The 21,867-nt window shown below is 34.9% G+C and overlaps 1 protein-coding gene and 1 long non-coding RNA gene across 6 annotated transcripts in view; both read left to right on the top strand.

Moving 5' to 3' along the window:
• The window catches only part of AKT3 (AKT serine/threonine kinase 3), a 362,856-nt gene that overhangs the window by 301,504 nt on the left and 39,485 nt on the right, over nucleotides 1-21,867 (top strand). For all 5 annotated transcript variants that reach the window (XM_005539655.5, XM_065531593.2, XM_065531583.2 and 2 more), the window contains 2 exons: nucleotides 4,473-4,687; nucleotides 11,836-11,923. In XM_005539655.5, coding sequence (XP_005539712.2) covers nucleotides 4,473-4,687; nucleotides 11,836-11,923 — 303 coding nt within the window. The remainder of the gene's footprint in view (nucleotides 1-4,472; nucleotides 4,688-11,835; nucleotides 11,924-21,867) is intronic.
• LOC141410017 (uncharacterized) lies at nucleotides 17,392-19,648 on the top strand. Its single transcript, XR_012433233.1, has 2 exons — nucleotides 17,392-17,497; nucleotides 19,515-19,648. It is a non-coding gene; the product is annotated as an uncharacterized lncRNA (long non-coding RNA).

Here is a 21,867-nt window from a genome sequence, read left to right on the forward strand (position 1 = left end):
TCTTTTGGCTTTAACAGAATATTTGCATTCAGTACTTTGGTATGATTCTAGTTTAAGCACAAAGTTTAATTTTAAATTCTCTGTACCATGAGAACATACACAAAACTAACCCTAACTGGGAACACTAGTGATTACCTATAGTATTTTACAATGGCTATTGTTACTTGGGTTATAAAGGCTCAGTTTCTTGGAATCCCATAATGTCTATTGCTTCAGAATAAAAAAGAAGTATAGAAATCTCTTGGAAGATATGTGTAAGTATGATCTAATCATCATTATTGTATCCATTTAGCCTTTCTCTTGTCGTAGGATTTTTCCTGTGCTAGCCAGAGTTTGCTTTTGAAAGTACGATGTTAACCGTGTACAAGTATTTGTGTGTGCTAGGAGAGGTGGCCATAAAGCGTACAGCCTTCATACAATTCATAGCAAATGGCATTGACAGTTGCTGTCGCTTAAAAATTATTAAAGCAGTTGAGAAATAGTTATAAAATATGTATTTATGAAGAAAATACCAAGCAACTGTAGAATTTATAATCTTATGTATTGAAATGGATACTTTTCCTGAAACTGCAGTTCACTTTAAAATCTGAATGAGAAGATTTATAGGTCTTTTTTTCTTAGCCCATACCTGTGATGTTAAGAATATATGAAGGGCTCCCATAAATGATAAATGATACAGATGTGTGTTTAGGTATAAAACACACATCTATCAGTTACCTGAAATGTAAGACTACTGGAAAAAACTTTTTTTTTTGAATTAGTGGTAAATTGGTTCATCCAAGTTCGCAGTTTACTTTCACAACATAGGTGTGCAGACAGTTTGTTTAGATGTTTAATTTTTTCCCCCATCTGTTCTGTCAGGATTATTGATTGAGCAGTAAGCCACTCCAGGGCATACATAGCCTCCTTATAATTGCTTGCCTTGGGTGCATTGTGTGGCCTGGTGGGTAGGCTGAGGGAGGTGTTCCTTTAACCTCCTAGTAAATCCTCCTGGTAAAAGAATATTGGAATGAATAGATTTTTTTTTTTAAAGGCCCATTAGCCAAATAAATATTTACATTGGAAACTTGAATTGATAGTATCATTTAAAAATATGTAGTTTCTCATTCAATATCATTCTTTGAAATTAAAACACATTAGTTCTTGAATTGTTATTAACTCACCTGGCTGTTTTGTAAATGTAAGTGTCTTCATCAAATATTGATCAGATATTTCCAGGGTATTTAATGTTAGTTTGTATCTGCTGTAACCTCCTTGAGTCTTAGGTTTTATCATATCAGAAAGTAAAGCAATTTCTGGCTCCTATTAGAAATAAAGCCTTATTTTCTAGAGTTTGTGCTCTGTTTGAGTTTTCATTTGATGTGACCACTCATCAGTCTGTAACAATTGCATTTTTTTTTAATGTTCCAAATCCCCTCTTTCATCTCTGTTTGGGCATTTGTGTTGAAGGTAGGTATAAAGTACAACTACATCTGTGGTTATAAAGGACTGTAGGGGTAGAGGAAATACCAAATGTCTGCTTTCCTATTTAAAGTTTGGGTTTCATTTAAGTCAGTAACGTTGGTTTTATGGAAAAGAGATGCAAGTTTATTTCTTCAAGATAAATCTTTCATTGGATTTTTCAGGAGCATATTTTGATCTGTATTTATATCCAAATTGTATGAGAAATTATCTTTTAATGAAGTTGAAATATGCTCTACCGTTGTTGTACCTGTCCGTTATACCACTGTTTATCATACCTTTCAGCCAGCCCTCACAATAACCATGAAATAAATTAGCCTTTTAGCTAGAAAAAAAAATTCTCAGAGGTAGCCAGAAAGACTTTGCAATCCTTAAGTTAAAAAAATGTAAATTGTATATGTTATGTATTTATAGAATAATAAGTGCTTTGAGTAGAGGGAGAAAAATTGTCTTCTTAAAATAATCTGAAAGAGGTTATTGGATTCAAATTGGTTAATTTGACTGTGGGATTTCCAGAGTATTTAAAAGTATTGTGTTTTGAAATAATGTAGACTCAGGAAAGAGAAAAGATATTGTTTGAATAGTGGGAACATATATATCCACATATAAGATAGTGTAATTATTTTTATTTATATATGTTTCATCTTATAGCTGTTTGGAGATAGGATTTGAACAAAAATCTTTCTAACTGATAGTGAAATCTCTTAGGTAAAGAGGGATTTTAGTTGTTAGGGTGTTTTCTCCTCAGCATTGCTTAAGTTTACATGTCAGGAAGACAATACGTTACGTCAGTTTTATTTAATACAAAGTGATACGGCAAACAGTTCTAATTATAGCATTATGTATCTGTAGATCAATTAAAGCACGTATGTTCAGAGGCAAAATCACTTATTTTAAGAATCAATATTCATTTTACAAAGCTAAATAAAATTTATTTTATCAAACAGATTTTTTTACAATGCAATTTTATTTTTCAGTTGCTTATTTCTCTTCAAAAATAAAAATCCCTTTTTTTTATGTACTCACTTTCCCTTCTGGCTGCAAACCAGGTATTTAAACAAAAATAAAGGATTGCCAGTTTTGCCAGCTGGGGATGAGAACCCGGCTGGTGAAATGTGGGTTCGGGAGGCAGTTAATCCAGCTTTTATGCTTTTTATGGTTTTATGAAAAAAAGAGGTTAAAAACCACATTTGGCTCCTTTCCATATATGCCACTGTTTTATTGGTGTTGTAGGAATGCAGTTAAAGGTTACTTAGATTTAAATTTTTTTGTTGTTATTAGTTAAAATCTTGTGTCAGTTAGATAAAGGCCCACAAACAGTGCATTCTACTAATTGGCCATGAGATAGATCCTTGAATCATCAGAAGTCACTGGTATTTTAAAATAATATATGCAGCATTTCCTTTAACATAAATATGTAAGTAGAATTTCTTCTGCTTTTTCAGGTTATTTTTTTGTTTTCTATTTGTTCTCAGATTACTCATTTCAAACAAGTAAAAATACATTCTTTAGGCTAATGATGAAAACTAGAATTTGTTGTTCTTCCAGAAAATGTTTTTGTTAGTTTGTGATTTACAAAACATTTCTAGAAAAGCATAGGATCTAAACTTGTGTTCATATCCTACCAGTGAAGTTTTCAGTTTTTTAGCCGTAAAGCAAACATTGATATAATTGAATTAAAAATCTTTTCATAATAGAAATGCTTACTGAATAGATCTTTTAAGTAACATATTTTTTCTTATAAATTATATCCTTTGTCTTTAAATACCCTACCAAAGTGCCTTTCGTAGTATTTTTAGGTAATCATAATGTAACTGTCAAAAATATCACCTGTAATTCTGTGAGATTATTGATAAATTTTAAATAAAAGTCATGTAAGAGTAATCTTCCAGAAAATATTTAATTTGAACCAAGGAAGTTTGGAACACAAGTACTACTTTGTCCTTATCAAATGTTCTCTTTTGTAATCGGTTGTAAGTGTTTTTAAATTGATAAATTCATATATGTGGTTTTCCTGATCTGGTTTTCCAAAGCTGAGAGGATCAAATAAAGTAAGCTTTAAGATTATCAAATACAGTTTTAAAATAAAATATTCAAAGTTGCATATGGATGAGGAATATTCCATTGGATGAAGAACAAATCTGATAAAAAGATAAAACCAAATTTTTCCTGGGGCAAATGGTAAGTTACCATGTTCCCATTTGAACACATTGCTCCAACATAGGCAAACGGATACTTTTATATCTTTTCATCTTTTCTAACTAAATTTATTTTGCCTGTAATATATTTTGGGAAAAATTTAAGGACATATACCACACAGATATTAAGTCCATTTTTTTGCTGTAACAAATTTTTGTTGTGAGGTACAAAGCTGTGGCTATTAAAGTTTATTACACCTCATACCATAAGCTATTATATTCACTTTGTCAATTAAATAGTTCCAGAAAGAGTTGAAACATACAGGGACCTCCAAAGGTTTTCAAACTTAATGATTGTCTTGCCCTGTAGACTTCTCCATTACATTGCCTTTGTTTACTACTGTCTTTCACTGTTTAATTTGTATTACTTAGTTCTTCTTAAAGCAAGAATGTGTAGTGCATGTTATATGCTCTATAATCAGCACACCCTAGCTCTGAGTTGTTACTTAAAGTCCACATGGGTGGAACCAGAATGAAAAAGTCACTAGGCCTAAGAAAAAATATGTAAATATGCTAGCTAACGTTTTTCATTTGATCCTTATGTATATTCATGTACTTGGGATTTTTTTTTTGTACGACCTGCCCCTTTTTTTGTACACTGGCCATTTCTGGATATATATTGAATGTTCCACATATTTGATGTGATTTGTGTTTTTTGTAGGATGCTTCACAGTTTAAATGTCAAGATCTCAGAATAGACTACCTAGGCTTTGAAAGTTAAGATTCATTTTTATATAAAAATCTTATGTTTTATGAATAATGCTTTAAAAGTTAACATATAATAATTAATCTTTTTACTGATTTCACTTTTAGGTGTTAGAAGATAATGACTATGGCCGAGCAGTAGACTGGTGGGGCCTAGGGGTTGTCATGTATGAAATGATGTGTGGGAGGTTACCTTTCTACAACCAGGACCATGAGAAACTTTTTGAATTAATATTAATGGAAGACATTAAGTTTCCTCGAACACTCTCTTCAGATGCAAAATCATTGCTTTCAGGGCTCTTGATAAAGGATCCAAATAAACGGTAAGCCTTGACGCTCAGCGAATTACTGATGAATGTGGTTAAAAATTGAGATATGGAAATTAATTCAAATATAACTAACTCCAAGAAGCAATGTATTTGGTGTAGACATCTTCCCACTGAGATCCTGACTTATTTTTAACTGCATAATATAGAACATTTAAAAATTTTTCTCGACTCTTTCCTAACTTGGAACTTTTATGCAGATTTACCAAATAAGGATTTTGAGAGTTTCATTATCCATATTATGAGTGAAAATTTGTTAATTGCTCTGTTACTTGATCTTGTGGGGATAGGAGAATCCCTTTTCTTTCTTTCAGTCTCTGGGCCTTTGTATTTCTTATAAAAGGAATAGACCTATTTTTCAATACTCTCCTCTCACCCGCAGCCTGTGTTAACATATCTAATTGCTTTTTTTTTTTTTTTTTGAAACGGAGTATCACTCTGCCACCCAGGCTGGAGTGCAGTGGCGCGATCTTGGCTCACTGCACCCTCCGCTTCCCAGGTTCAAGTGATTCTCCTGCTTCAGCCTCCTGAGTAGCTGGAACTACAAGCACCCCCACCACACCTGGCTAATTTTTGTCTTTTTAGTAGAGATGGGGTTTTGCTAAGTTGGCCAGGCTGGTCTTGAACTCCTGACCTCAAGTTATCCACCCGCCTCGGCCTCCCAAAGTGCTGGAATTACAGGCGTGAGCCACCACATCCGGCCTCTAACTGCTTTTTTGTCATTTGAAAATAATCTTTTCTATGCATAGCTGAAAGGGTTGATGGCAAAAAAATTGTACACACTTTGTATTTCTGTTTTTGTAGCTATGGCTATGACTTGAAGAATCCTATGGCTCTTGCTGCTTTGTTCAGTGAACTACAGTATTTTTTATGCATGTTTATACATTCATTCATGTTTATAAATTCATAAATCATGTGAAATGACTATTAATTTTCAAAATGTCTCTTAATATGTGTGTTTGTATATGTATATATCTGCCTTCCCATCTAGGTATCTATGCATATCAGTATTTCTCTGAGTCTACTCATTTGAAGCATAGATGATTTCACATATTGTTGAATCTTTTATAATACCTCACATAGGGTTTTATGAAAATGTTTTATTTATGGTTGATGCTCATATATATATGTATATGTATATGTATATACTGACTGGATTAATGAGTGAATGCCAAAAAGTTGGATTTTTAACTCTATCTTAGAAATGGTTTTCATTGCATTCTTCTAGCTTTTAACCTTATAAGGAGCATGACTTTATCTTCAGCAGAAATAAGCAAACATAATAAAAGAGATACTGTCTTTTTGCTTTGTGAAGAATTATTCAAGAATCATTTTGTAATCCTAGCTACAGACATTATTTATATGTGTAAAGTGATTTTGTTTTCTTTTTCAGAGCACTTTCACATACATTAACTCCCTGGCTTTTTCAGTGGGTGGATAGGGGAGATACTATTCTCATTTCCATTTCATTGAGTTGAAAACAAAGGCCCAGAGAGGGTTAGGTGATTTATTCAAGGTCTCTCAGAACATTCGTGCAGACCAAGAGTAGAAATCAAGTTTCTTGGTGCCTATTTGGTATTTCGTATGTATCTTATTTACAATGCAACAATTTCTTAGTTCAAGTTTTGAAATGTGTTCCGTTTAATAGCATTCTTTTACAATTAAGTAAGGAGCAGCACCTGGTGATAGGTAACCTTTAAACAGAGTAGTGACTTATCTTTTTTTTTTTCTTTTTCTTTTTTCTTTTTTTTTTTTTTGAGAGGTGGTCTCGCTCTGTCATCTGGGCTGGAGTGCAGTGGCACGATCTTGACCCGCTGCAACCTCCGCCACCTGGGTTCAAGCAATTCCCCTGCCTCAGCCTCCTGACCTCCTGAGTAGCTGGGAGTACAGGTGCACACCACCACACCTGGCTATTTTTTTTTTTGTATTTAAGTAGAGACGGGGTTTCACCATGTTGGCCAGGATGGTCTCCATCTCCTGACCTCGTGTTCCACCCACCTCGGCTTTCCAAAGTGCTGGGATTACAGGCGTGAGCCACCGTGTCCAGCCAACTTTTATCTATTTGATTTTTTGGTCTAATATTTGGCTTGGTATTCAAGGCAGTGAATTTTTATCTCATCCTTTTCTTATTCTGGCAGGCAACTTTGACCACCCTTTACTTTGTGGCCCTCTATATAAATGGCTAGTAGAACAAAATTTACTTGTGGTTTTCATGTGTATGTCTCATTCTTTTTTCTTTTTTTTTAATTTGTCAGCCCACTCTGTGAATAGCACATAGTCAGTACTTAGGAACTACTGAATGAATGTGAGGCAAATTCTTAGAACGTTAGCCGCCTGGTATGTATTAATAGAATAATTCCTGTTTGTTCACCAGGAGGTTGTTATTGATCTAATGAGAAGATGCAGTATTTTCAATGATCTAATAATTTCTTTTATAATAGATGTGTCAACCCCTCCACTGCTGCAGCAAAAACAGGGGATACAAGGATGAGTGAGATGAACCAGTCTCTGCTCTAGATGTTCATAGAATAATCTGGGGCACAAAACATGTACTCACAGATGCTCAGGTCAAACTACATACAAAGTACTGTTGAAATTATTGGCTTTGTCTAGGGGATTAGGGGACTTGAGCTGAATCAGAAAGGAGTTCGAATTTGCATTGGCACTCAAGCACAGAAATTTACATGTAGAGTTTAGCTAGGATTGCAAAAGAACATGGCATTTGAGAAGCTCAGTGACTAGAGTGTAGAATATGAGTTGGGTAACATTGGGAAATGAAGCTGATATTAGATAATAAGGATCTTAGGTTTCTTAGAAAATATTTAATCTTTATTCAGAAGAGGATGAGATAGTGCTTAAGTATTTAGAGCAAGGGATAGTATAATCAGATTTGTGTCATGAAAAGGTAACTCTGGCATCTTTGTCATGGACAGATTAGATGAGTGAGGATCCAGGGGCAGGCAGAGCAGTTAAAAGTGTTTATTGGGCCGGGCACAGTGGCTTACGCCTGTAATCCCAGCACTTTGGGAGACTGAGGCAGGAAGATCACTTGAGGTTGGGAGTTCAGGGACCAATCTGGGCAACATAGCAAGATTCATCTCTGTTAAAAAAGAAATGCTGGGTGAGGTGGCACATGCTGTAGTCCCAGCTACTTGGGAGGCTGAGGTGGGAGAATGGCTGGAGCCCAGGAGGTCGAGACTGCAGTGAGCCAAGTTGACACCATTGCACTCCAGCCTGGGCAATAGAGTGAGTCCCTGTCTTTTTTTTTTTTTTTTTTAAAGAATATTTATGGAATTGTTCAGATAATAGATGGAGTCCTACCTGAAGCAGTAGTACACAAGTGATAGAGGTTATGATTAACTAGAAACTGTGAGGAAGTAGGAGGAGTCAGGAATCCCTCTGAGGTTTCCAGCTAGGGTGATTAACAGACAGGGTATGCAAACCAACGAGACTTGATGGGGGTAGATGTTGATAATAACTTTGGGTACACTGAGTCTGAAGTTTCTATATAAAACCAAGATGGAAATGTCAAGTGAGCAGCTGGAAATAATAGAATCAATGCTTAAAAAAACACAGTAACTGACTATATGGATTGGGAGCCCATAACTATATCTAGGAGGTAGCTAGAGCCAAGTTAGTAGTGGCGAGGGTAGTGGATAAGGAGAAGAGGGCCTCAGGACAGAATCTTAGGGAACCTCAGTTTCAGGGGCAGAAAGAAAAGGAAACTAACAAGGATCTTGAAAAGTCTTTGGAAACATAAGTAATGATAGCATTATAATACAACTCTTCATTTTTTCTACACAGCTATTTTAAATACTACTGGAATTTTTCTGGTATGTCTTATTGAATTGCTGTTAGTGCTATCCAAGGGTCAACTATCATTTTGCTTTTATTTCTTACTCTCCATCCTTTATGTTCATTCTGTTAGCCCCTCCTTTATCTTCCTATGCAGAGTTGATAGGAAAAACATGACCTCATGTATTCAGTAACATTAGGAAAATGTGAATTCTGTGATGTTCCTAATAGTAAAGGAATTCATAGTAGCTGAGGATTTAGTTTGGCATTCTGATACTGGAGTTTAGTATTCTAGACATAAATATCTTACTTCAAAGCATATTTTGTTATTATTTTTGAAGTCTTAAATTGTATATTAGAGAGTCATTGACACTGAAATTTTTGACAGTTTCACACATTGAGGAAGTGTGTTAAAGAATTTCTCCTAGCTTCTAAAATGGAAGTCTGATTGTATTCTCAGACTTTGCATAGTATTCATAGCTGATATTTTAGTTTTACATGTATTTGATAAATATAGAATAAATGCTGGCTATGTTCAAAACCAAAGTATTGCTAGAAAACTTGAGGAGTTACAAAAATGGATAACTAAAGCTGGATTAAAACATTTTATTTACAAAATGATTATGATTCTCCACTCCAACTCCCATCTCAAGTACAATTCAAATGAAAACAGTATTGAAATAAACTATAACATAAGTGTAAGAAAATGCCATGGAGCTTTGATGTTTCTCATGCAGACTATGTTGATGCATGCTTGAAAATATTAAATGCTTTTCAGAAACGTGTTTTGGTGCTTTTGCTTCTCTGGTTCCCTAAGCACAAGCTTAGAATGCCTTTTGGATAATCCAGCACTCTCCTTGTCTTCAAAGGAGTTTGCAGTCTCCTGGGGAAGAAACCCTACACAATTGAAATAGAATGAAAAAGAGGGCAGGGTCTGAAATGCTGAGCTCTCACTGAATACAGAACTACCAGTCTGAAAATTCCAAATGCAAACATCAAACAGCACTATTATGATCAAACCTAAAAGTCCCATCTCTGGGGTGTAGTTCAGTTAGAGAATTTTATAAGGATCTGGGAGTTGGAGACCCAGCTGATGTGAATCATTTATCATCACTAAAGATACTCAGGTATCAGTTGACTGTTTTCCATTTTGACTGTGTGTCAAAGGATCCTAGGTTCTTCCCAGTCATGTGTTTCTTAGATCTAATAACCAGAAGTCATTAGAATTGTATAATTATAAATGATTTCCAACCTACGATGGCTTGACAATTTTTTGACTTTATGATGGTGCAAAAGTGATGCGTATTTAGTATGCTCCTCAACTAATGATGGAATTGCATCCAGATAAACCCATCTTAAGTTGAAATGTGGGTTTATCTAGACATAACCCATCGTTAAGTTTAGGAGCATCTGTATTTGTTTTCTGTGACCTACTTGGTTTTCTTCCAACCCAGTGGTGTGTTGGAGTTAGCATATACCGGCTCTCAAGAACCAACTGTGAAATTTTCACCAATTTTGTGAGCTGGTTGTAGATTATGGTCATTATTAAAAATTATATAAATTTACTAGTTAAGAATAGGAAAAGCAAAGGTCATAGATACTCAAAACTCATTACTCCTTAATTTGTTAAGTTTCACTGTTATCTGTATTTTTGAGATTAGTTATGTCTGCTGTATCTCTATGGACATAATATATAATGGTTTTCTACGATGCGTCTCTTTCTGCCTACGTGTTCAGTGACATCTTACTGGTAGCTCAAAATTGGCCACGGTGGGAGAATTTATATCACCAGAATTGGCAAATAGTATGAGTTGGGGCTGGACTTACGGTCTTGTTGATTGTTTAGACTTAAGAGAAAATGTTAATAATGCAGATTAAATTTAAAAGTTTGTTGTGTCCATATTCGTTACATTGTAAATAGCACCAAAAAGTGAGTCTTCTTCCACTGTCCCAAAGTTATTAACCATTTAGCAAGGAAGTCACTCACATAACTGACAAGTGAAGTTCTGAAGTCTCCATTGTATCACTTTCAGCTTTGACTTTAGCATAAACGAAAATGTCAACCAGTATTCATGTTGAAACTAATCGTAAGTTGCATCCATTAGTGGCTTTGGAGTACAACAAAAATTAACAAGTTTTCTGTGAGAATCAGGTGACTAATTTACAATACACAACATTGTATATTCTATGATCTTTGTAAATTTTGTTTTGCATTCTTTATATCAGTAAAATTTAAATTTTTATGTCTGGGGTGTGGTTGTGGCTAGGTCAGGCAAGGTTCAGTCCCAGCAGCTCCATGGCTGCTCTGCTCTGAGCACCTGGTATCTACTATGCCCTTGGAAAAAAAAAAAAAATTATATTTGTATAAATGCATGATTGCTCACAGAGAGCTGGTTGTTAAGCACTTACCGGTACATATCATTTCTAATAATGAACAAGTCCAAATAAAGCCAACTATATTAAATTCAGATATATAGGTTTATTTTCTCTTCCTTTTCTTGTTCTTTTTCCCTCATTTCCTCCTGTTCTTTCTATTTCTCACTTTTAGTTCCTTTATTCTTAGTAATATGTACTATATTAAATTGAATAAGCCAGAAAACACCAGAATTTCCTTACCTATTATTAATCCATTTTCATACTGCTATGAAGAAATACCTGAGACTGCATAATTTATAAAGAAAAAGGGGTTTATTGGACTCACAGTTCCACTTGGCTAGGGAGGCCTCACAATCATAGTAGAAGGTGAAGGAGAAGCAGAGGCACATCTTACATGGCGGCACCCAAGAGCATGTGCAGGGGAACCGCCCTTTGTAAAACCATCAGATCTCATGAGACTTACTGACTCTCATGAAACAGCATGGGAAAAACCCGCCCCCATGATTCAGTTACCTCCCACCTGGTCCCTCCCATGACACATGGGGATTATGGGAGCTACAGTTCAAGATGAGATTTGGGTGGGGACACAGCCAAACAATATTCTTATGTTGTTTCTAACCATTGCAGTGACCCACCAGCAAATATTATTATTCCTCACTCTGCAGATTAGAAAACTGAGGTTAAGCCTCTTTTCTGTTGTCACACATCTCATAAGTGCCAGAGATGGTTGCTTCTTCCAGATCTATCTCCAAAGCCTCTGCTCTTTTCCAAATACTATACTCTTCTGAAGCTAGTTCTTATAACCATATTAGGAAAAATAGAACTTACAGCAAAAGCTGTTTACTTTTAGAGCTGTTTATCCCAAGAACTATTTATTGTGCGGAAAATTACACTTTCACAAAACCTTTTTTTTTTTTGTTATGCTTTGAGCTTATGTAAATGTTTTGTACTTAATTTTATTTCTGTTCTCATAGCCTTGGTGGAGGACCAGATGATGCAAAAGAAATTATGAGACACAGTTTCTTTTCTGGAGTAAACTGGCAAGATGTATATGATAAAAAGGTAAGATATCTTTATGGCATAGTGTGTATATATTTTGGCTGCACTGCTAAAATGAATTTATAGTAAAAATATTTTAAGTGATTAAAAGTTAATGATGTAATGATACTTTCCATTTTACCGACATTTAAGTGATTACTGAACTTCTGTGCACAAAATTTTACTTATAATTTTGACTTCCTAAATGCCTCTTGAAATTTTATTCAATATGATCACAGAATTTATTTTTCTATTTTTCCCATAATAATTTGTTAGTTTGCCTCTCGTTATTTCTTTAATTTTAAAAAAGATACCCAGTATTATTTTTTCTTTAAAAAACTAGTTAAAAATTTTTAATTTGCCCTTATGTCTTTAATTTTAAAGTAAACACTTCAGATGCATTTATACAAATCTTTGTTTTAAAAGGAATTTAAAGAAATTTGTTTTTAATATTTAATGAAGTAGTAAACACAATGTCTTATTTTGGACTTTTCTGTCATTTGAAACAGAACTTTATTGCCCACAAAATGAATACTGCTAGGCCAGGCATGGTGGCTCATGCCTGTAATCCCAGCACTTTGGAAGGCCGAGGTGGGAGGATCACTTGAGGCCAGGAGTTTGAGACCAGCATGGGCAACACAGTGAGACCCCATCTCTACAAGAAAAATAAAAAAATCAGCTGGGCGTGGTGGCACACTCCTGAGGAGGCTGCTAAGGCAGGCAGGAGAATCGCTTGAGCCCAGGAGGTTGAGGTTGAGGCTGCAGTGAGCTATGATTACACCACTGTACTCCAGCCTGGATGACAGAGTGAGACCCAATCGCTTAAAAAAAAAAAAAAAAAAAAAGAACACTACTAATTATATATGTTTAGTTTTATTGTGATCTGCTTATTACTTGTTTTTATTTATTTATGTATTTTTTGAGGCAAGGTCTCTGTTGGCCAGGCTGGAGTGCAGTGGCACAATCACAGCTTAGCAGCCTCTACCTCTCACCTCAGCCTCCCAAGTAACTCGAACTGCAGGTGTGAGTTACCATACCTGCCTAATTTTTTGGTACTTTTTGTAGGTTTTGCCATGTTGCCTGGTATGATATTGAATTCCTGGGCTCAAACAATCCTCCCTCCTTGGCCTCCCAAAGTGCTGGGATTATGTGAACCACTGCACCCACCCTTCTTGTTTTAAATACTGCAATTTTTGCTTGAGTTCAGGAACGGAATATTATTATGTCTGTCCCCCGCTACCCGCTTTTTTTTTTTTAAACCACCTCAGATATTGTTAGTACATTCATTGATTTTGATATTTTGATTTTCAGATGCTTATATAAAATTTTTACTATGAAATATTTTTCATTCAATAATTTACTCCAAATTTTTCTGTAATTATTTTTAGTTTTAGGGATTATTTTAGGGATGCCTTTCAGTTTATTCCAACATTTCATATTTTTCTCTGAAACATTTATTAGTCAACAACATTTATTTCGGGTCTATTATGTGCCAGGTGTTCTTCTCCGTTAAGCCTTAAGGTAAAGATAGAATTATGTCATATGAATTAGATGAGTTAGGAGGAAGTAACACAAGCACTTCATGTCTGTATTATGTTATTGGTCACTGGGAGTGTGGTGATTTTCGATCTGTTTCTTGTAACTAGGAATTTAAAATAGGTGCCTCATGTTAGACACCTCTACTCGATTCAACTCACATATCCTGAGTTTCTTCTATGTCTAAAGTACCATGTTAAGTACTGAATCCTTCACAACTTTGATGAGAAGCATTTGAGCATTCTTAAATGTGCTAAATGTTTATTATCTTCTTATAGACAATTTTACATCCACTTTGTCTCACTGAGGATGTTCCTTATGAGTTGCATGCATATATAGGAATGCCCCTAATGAGCTGTGTACTGTTTTCATCGTGTCAGTACACAACAAAAAAACCTGGAAGAGATGAGGGCTTGCTGTGTCTCCCAGAAATCATGCATGGTTTTATTTTTAATAAATAGCTAATAATAAGCTACAACTAAATATCATCCCTTCTAGACACCCTCTTCTAGGAGGACTTACTCCAAAAAAAAGAAGAGGAAAAGAACCATTTCTTTAAGAGACAGTGGTTGGGGTACCAATGTGGCCCTGTAAATTCAAAGAAGGGCCAAAATATGGACCTCCTTAGTCCTGTGAGGACAATAAGATTAGCTACAAAGTTTCCTTATCTCAGTGTTCAGCTATTCATGTTAAATAAGAGTTTGGCCCCACCTGGAGAAAGCTCTGAGAGCCCAACCAGTGTACCAGTAAGGAAGCAAGGCCTATCCTGTCTCAGCTCCACTGGGCTAGACACGCCCAGTGTAAAGGTGATAGTAAGACAGCCAGCAGCTACCATGTGGGAATGGAATTAGGGGAGCCAGCAGCTCTGGCAGGGAGGAGGAGCTGCCAAAACAACTTCTGATGACGTATGTAGATAAATTCCTTCAAGTTGTTATAATTATTTTTTTTAAATGGGTGCCACTTAATTTGAGCAGAAGTGTTAAATATCTTGCATAAAGAAGCACAACCAAAAAATGACTGTTTCTGTAAATAATAGATTGGTCGTGGATTGATGCCATCTACAGGCTTACTCACGGCATCCTGCGTGACCCCCGAGGCTCTGGTGTTCTCTGCAGCCCCATACATACTTGAAGGAGCAACTTTATTATAGCAGCACTTTTAAATTTCAGTTTCTTTCTGAAAGGAAAATGTGATTGAGTCTATTTGGGTTTGTATCATATCACAGATGAACACGAAATTAATTTTGAGAACCAGCCTGACGTTAGTAGCTGTTTTAATGAATTCAGTTAAAATTTCAGTGTTTCAGTGTAAATTACTAAATCATTTATAAAATAAAACATTTTTATGGAGTCCTTATATCTTTAAAATGTGTAATTTATTGTAAAAGTCAATTAATTCATAAGATCAGGGATTATTGTTACATTTTTATTAATAAGTTTTGGTAAATTTATTCTTGTTAATTTATTATCACATAATTATTGGCTATTTTTCTACTTATTGCTGCACATCAAGAGGTGATGGCACATCTAGAGATTCTGGCATCTGTTGAGGAGGTCTGAATCTCTTCCTAGGCAAAGTAAAAAGTGAAGTAATCTGAATTACAAGTAGCGTGATGTTCCACTCTAAAGAGCACAGTATCAAAACATGAAAGAACAAAGTTGGATCCTGGTCCTGGATTTGCTTCTTGCTTTCTTTGTGGACATGGACAGGTCATTTACTCATGCAAAAGATATGATTCTTTAAGTACCTTCAAGCTTTAAGATTCTCTAGCAGGGTGTTTTGTAGCATGAATTTATCTAGATTAATGTCTATATAGATTTCTACATAAATTTTACACTCTGTCAGTCTGCTAAGATTTTGTGTGAGACTGTGTTGAATCTGTAGATAGATTTAGGGAGAGCTGACATCTTAACAATGAGTCTTCAGATCCATGAATGCAATTTATCTCCATTTATTTAGGTCATCTTTAATTTCTCTCAGTAATGTTTTGTAATTTTCAATGTTTAAGTCTTACACAAATTTTGTTAGGTTTATCCTTAAGTGTTTCATGTCTTCCAAGGGAAATGATATTTAGAATTTCATTTTCACTTTGTTTTGCTGCCACTATATAGAAATACAGTTGGTTTTTTCATACTGACCTTTTCTCCTGCAGGCTTGCAAGAATTAGTTGTAGTAACCTTTTTTGTAGATTACTTACAATTCTCTGCACAGACAATCATATCTTCTGTAAATAAAGTTTTACTTCATTTCTAATCTGTATGCATTTTCTTCTTCTTTTGCCTTTCTGTATTGGCTAAGACCCTCAATATAATGTGAATAGTGGTAAGAGTGAGCATCCTGACTTTGTTTCTAGTCTTAGGGAGAAAAGCCCCTTTCACCATTAAATATGATGTTAATGAGCACATCTAGCAGCCAGATCTGGGTTTCTAAATATTATTCTCCAATAAAAGGAATCAAGGCTCCTTGAGGGTGTGACTGATTTCAGCACTATTATGGGGGAAGAAAAAAAGATGAGCCTGGAGAATTTTGTGATGTCAGAAAGTAAGGAGGGAGCCTTAAAAAAAAAAAAAAAAAAAAAAAAAAAAAGACAAGACATAGAAAGTACCCAAACCTGAAGAGTCCTCTGGCAAAAGCTGAAACAATTTCAGTAATAAAATATATAGTGTTAGTTTATGATCCAAAGGATAAAATATGTAATCATGAGTCTATATTGCATAAATAAGTGATTGATTGTCTAAATAAATAAAGTGTTGAGAGGGACATGTCTTCCTTACAGATGAATTCCAATTAATGTAAAAGAGGTGAGGAAAGTAGGAAATTACCATTAAAACTCCTGAGTGAAAATTGCTCATTCAGGATTCACCTATGAATGCTAAAATTAGTAAGCAAAAGTTTAGGAAAGAGGATATTTCCATACTCTCAAGATATCTCCCTGTGAATATTTATCATTTACAAAGGTAAAATGACTAACTTTACAGTGGAGAGATCTGGAAAACACAGTTTTAACCAAGTGATCACGGTTAACATCACCAGTAAGTAAGATACTGACTTCATGGAACCCATGATAAGATGCTCTGAGAACGGCACATCACTTTTGAAGTGCTCTCCTCCGAGATGCATAACCTCAATATAATCGTGAGGAAACCTGAAAAACTCACATGGCAGGACATTCCTCAAAATACCTGGCCTGATAACTTCAAAAGTGTCAACCTCGTGATAGACAAAGAATGATGATGGAACTCTCATAGATTGGAGAAACTAAGGTGGCATGATGACTTAACTGCAATGTGGGATCCTGGGTTGGGTCCTGGACTAGGCAGGGGCATTGGTAGAAAAACTGGTGAAATCGAAATAAAGTTGGTAGTTTAGTTAATAGTATTGTACTGATGTTAATTTCTTTGTTTTGATATTCATACTGTGGCTATATAAGATACTAACATTAGAGGAAGGTGGGTAAAGGGTATATGGTAACTATGTGTGCTATATTTTTGTAAGTCTTCTCTAAGCCCAGAATTATTTGAATATAATATGTTATAAAAACATGATGTTAATATAGGTGTTTTACACCTCCTTTATCAGATTGAGGCAGTTCTAGACCTAGGTTACTGAGAGTTTTTAAAATCATGAATGGGTATTGAGTTTTATTAAAGCTTTGTCTGCACTTACTGCAATGCTCATATGACTTTTCTCTTTTATGTCCTATTAAAATGGTGAATTAACATTGATTTTCCAAAGTTGAGTGAACCTTGCATTCTGTTGAAAAACCCACTTGTTCATGACGTGTTGTTATATATTGCGAGCATTGGCACATTGTATTTCTAAGGCTATTTGTATCCTGAAGTCCTGAGCGATATTACTATGTCACCTTCTTTTCCTGAAATGTCTTTGTATAATTTTCACTGCAGGATCATGTTTGCTTTTTGAAAACAAAAGGAGAAGTACTTCTCTTTTCTCTTTGATTTTATAGAATTGTTTTTGTGGGATTTGTATTATTTATTAACAAAATATTTGGTGGGATTTACCAGTGAAGCTCTCCCTAGACCTGGAGTTTTGTCTTTGTTGGTAAGTTTTTCACTGTGAATTCAATTTATTTAATAGTTGCAGGGCTGTTGTGGTTATCTGTTGTTACTCAGATGAATTTTGCTCTTTGTGTCTTTCAGGGAATTTGTCATCTAAGTGAAGTTTCTCTCTAAGGACTGTTAGTCATGCTTTGCACATTTTGATGTGCTGTGTTTTTATTTCAAAAGAGTTTTAATTCCCCTTGTGATTCCTTCTTAAGGGTTATTTGTAAGTGTGTTGATTAATTTCCAATTTCCAAATATTTCCAATTTTCCGTAATTCCATAATTTCCAAATATATGGATTTTTCAGTTATCTTTCTGTTACTGATTCCTAGCTTAATTCTCTTGTGGTTGGAGAACACAGTTTATATGATTTTAATTGTTTTACACTTTAGAAGATTTGTTTTATGGCCCAGAAAATGACTTACGCTGCTGTATATTCTATATATACTTGAAAGAATCTCTACATTGACCCTTGAACAATGCGGGAGTTAGGGGCACCATGCTCAACCCAGTAACTTTTCACTCCCCAGAAACTGAACTACTAGTAGCCTACTGTTGACCAGAAGCTTTAATGAACAGTTAACACATATTTTGTATGTTATGTGTATTATATACTGTATTTTTATAATATAGTAAGCTACAGGAAAGGAATATTATTAATAAAATAAGGAAGAAAAAATATATTTACTATTCATGAAGTGGAAGTGGATTATCATAAAGGTCTTCCTCTTCATTGTCTTCATGTTAAGTAGGCTGAGGAGGAGTAGGAAGACGAGGGATTGGACTTGGCTGTCTCAAGAGGTGGCAGATGCAGAAGAAAATTCGGGTGTAAGTGGGCCTATGCAGTTCCAACTCATGTTGTTCAAGGGTCAGCTGTATTCTGCTTTTATTGCATAAATTGTTCTACTAGTGTTCATTAGGTCAAGACAGCTAGTAGTATTGTTCATGTCTTCTATATTCTTACTGGTTTTCTGCCTACTTGTTCTATTGGTTTCTGAAAAAGGATTGTTGATATTGTCAACTGTAATCGTGAACTTTATCTTTTAGGTTTTGCCTCATGTATTTTGAAGCCCCATTGTTAGTTGCATACATATATAGATTAAGGATTGTTTTCTTGGTGAATTTACCTCATCTTTTTTTTTCTTTTTCTTTTTTTTTTTTTTTTAAGAGATGTGGGTCTTGCTATTTTGTCCAGGTTGAATTTGAACTCCTGGGCTCAAGCAGTCCTCTTGCCTCAGCCTTTCAAGTAGCTGGGATTGCAGGCATACATCACTGCACTCATCTTTACCTCCTTATCCTTAGGAAATGTTCTTCTGTATAGACAGCAGCAATCTTTGTTTTGAAATCTACTTCATCTGATATTAATATAAGTACTCCACCTTTCTTTTGCTTTTGTGTAATATATCTTTTCCCATCATTATACCTTTATCTTATGCCAATTATATTTAAGTGGATATTCTTTTAGACAGCATGTAGTCGATTCTTGTTTTTTTCTTATTCGTTAGAAACTATGACTTAATGTAATGTGTAGCCCATTTTCATTTAATGCACTTAATGACATAGTTGGGTTTAAATATACCATCTTGCTGTTTGTTTATTTTTTTCTTTGTTGCTTTTTTTCTCTTTGCCTTCTTTTGGATTTGTTGAATATTTTATGGTTCCATTTTATCACTGCTATTGTCTCATTGTATGTCTGTTTTATTGTTTGGAGGTTGTTTCTAGAGTTTGCAGTACACATGTTTAACTTAGTCTACCTTCAGTCATAACCAATTTACATACAAGAGCGTATTTCTATTTCCTCCTATTCTTTAGGCTATTATTTGCTTATAGTTTACTTTCACATATGTTAATAAACACCACAATACATGGTAATGGTAATTAGATTTTGCTTTAGATAATTATATTTTAAAGTGGTTGAAAATGCTACACATTAACCATTATTAGCACTCTCCATTCCTTTATATAGACTATGCTTCTATCTGCCATCATTGTTTTCTTGATTTTCTTTACTATAAGGCTCCTTTAACTCCACTTCCACCTCCCTGGGTTTGGAAACCTTCATGGGAAAATGTGTTTGAAGGAATACAGGATTGGGAAACGAAGGAAATGTGACATTTCAGAATGGGAAAACAATGTGAGAAAAAAATAAAGTAGTAACAAGAGAAGTGCATGAAGATATGCTGACTGGAGGAACTGGAATCTGTGGTGGATAGAATCTGGATGTAAACAGCGGACAGGTGGCCCGTGAATACAGTGCGGCTTCTTGAAAGTTGACCTCGTATGTTTGCTTGATCTACTTACCAGAACTGTAGATGCTGAAGTAAGGAAATGACATGCGGTAATTGGATTTTTTTCAAGTTTTGTTGGAATAGACTCGTAGGGAGAAGAGTCTGGAAAAGGGAATCTCATTAAGAGACTACTGCAGTAATACAGTGTTAAGTGACAGAGCCCTTACTAAAGGAGAACACAGGCAACGAAGGGAAAGGAAGTGTGAATTCCACAGAAATTATAAAGAAATTGAGGACTCCTATTTTAAGTCTAGCAATACTGGGGAAAATACTGGGAGAAAGTTTAAGGAAGAGGATTATAGTTGGTTTTGGTAATTAATTTCAGATAGAGTTGTCTAATGGCTAGAAATATAGCACTAACTTTTGGGAGTGAGAATGGAAGTATGTATGTCTGGAAATTCAGAGTTTAATTAGAGCTGTGGAAATGATTAAGGAGGAGAGGGCTAAGGAAATGGATAGGAGAGAGGGAAGAGAAGATTTGAAAGGGGAGTCAGGAAGGAGGGAAGCAATGAGAACGTGGAAGGTTGGGATTGAGTGCTGGAAAATATTCATGGTCAATAATGGAAGTTGGTTTGGGGACACATTTTTGCAAAGTGTATCAAGATCATTTGTGAAGCATCATGCCAAAGTTGAAGTGGAACTTTTCTGAGTCGTGACTTTCTACTTTCTGGTTGAGATATTCAGCCTGAAGAGCTTGGTGATTGATGGCAGTTACGCAGAGGTTAATGATTGTAAGCTACTGCTTTTACAAGTGAAGCAGGGCCAGAGGAGTAGAACAGATGCACCAATGGAAGAGAAATAAAAGGCTGAAAATAGGTTTCTATTTGATATTTTCCTTATCACAATCAAATAATGGCCCACTTTTAAACTTTGGGTCAAAGAAAGATGTGTTCCAAATATCTGCTAGACATTCTGCTGGCTAGCCCTTCTAATTAGTGTCTTCTTTTGGTCATGAGGCATTGTACTTAGGATATAAAAACACAAACAGCTGTCAAAACCAGTGTTATTTCTGGCATGAAATGTATACAGGTAAAGCTTTAAAAGCCTTCAAATTGGGTTAGGAAATACAACTAGATTTTCCTTACAAAATCTCACCTAGAATAAAATTACACAGCAAACTGGAAAAAATAATGAGGAGAAGCTTAATCAAATGACACAAAAAGTAAACAGAGGCAACAATAATAATTTGGGGCTAAGTAGATTTCAGATATTAAATGTGATAAGTAGATCATTTGTAGCATAAATGATGAAACATATTTATTTGCACCAAATAACAGCATCTACATACACAAAACAAACACTATTAAAAATGCAAGAATTAAGATGGATTGGAGACATAAATATAAGACTTGAAGCCATAAAAAATTCTAGAAGAAAACCTGTGAAAAATTCTTCCGGAGATTTACCTAGGCAAAGAATTCGTGACTTAAGTCCCCAAAAGCAAATACAGTAAAAACAAAAATAAATAAATGGGGCTTAATTAAACTCACAAGCTTCTCCACGGCAAAAGAAATCATCAACAAAGTAAATAGACAACCTACAAATTGGGAGGAAATATTTGCAAACTTTACTTCTGAAAAAGGACTAATACTCAGAATCTATAAGGAACTCAAATCAGCAAGAAAAAAGTCAAATAATTCCATTAAAAAGTGGGCAAACAACATGAATACACATTTCTCAAAAGAAGATATATGCAAGTGGTCAGTAAACATAGGAAAAAATGTTCAACATCCCTACAAATCCTCAGGAAACTACAAAATAAAACCACAATGAGATACTATTTTACCCCAATCAGAATGGTCATTTTTAAAAAGTCAAAAAACAATAGATGTTAATGTAGATGCAGTAAAAATAGAATGATTACATGCTGTTGGTGGGAATGTAAATTAATACAACCTCTATGGAAAACAGTATGGAGATTTCTCAAAGAACTACTGGTAGATGTACCATTCGATCCAGGAATTCCACTAGTAGGTATCTACGCAAAGGAAAGGAAGTCATTCTATACAAAAGGATACATTTACTCATATGTTTATTGCAGCACAATTCACAATTGCAAAGATAGCTAATCAACGTAAGTC

This window comes from Macaca fascicularis, chromosome 1 (genome assembly GCF_037993035.2).
Source record: "Macaca fascicularis isolate 582-1 chromosome 1, T2T-MFA8v1.1".
NCBI classification, from domain to species: Eukaryota; Metazoa; Chordata; class Mammalia; order Primates; family Cercopithecidae; genus Macaca; species Macaca fascicularis.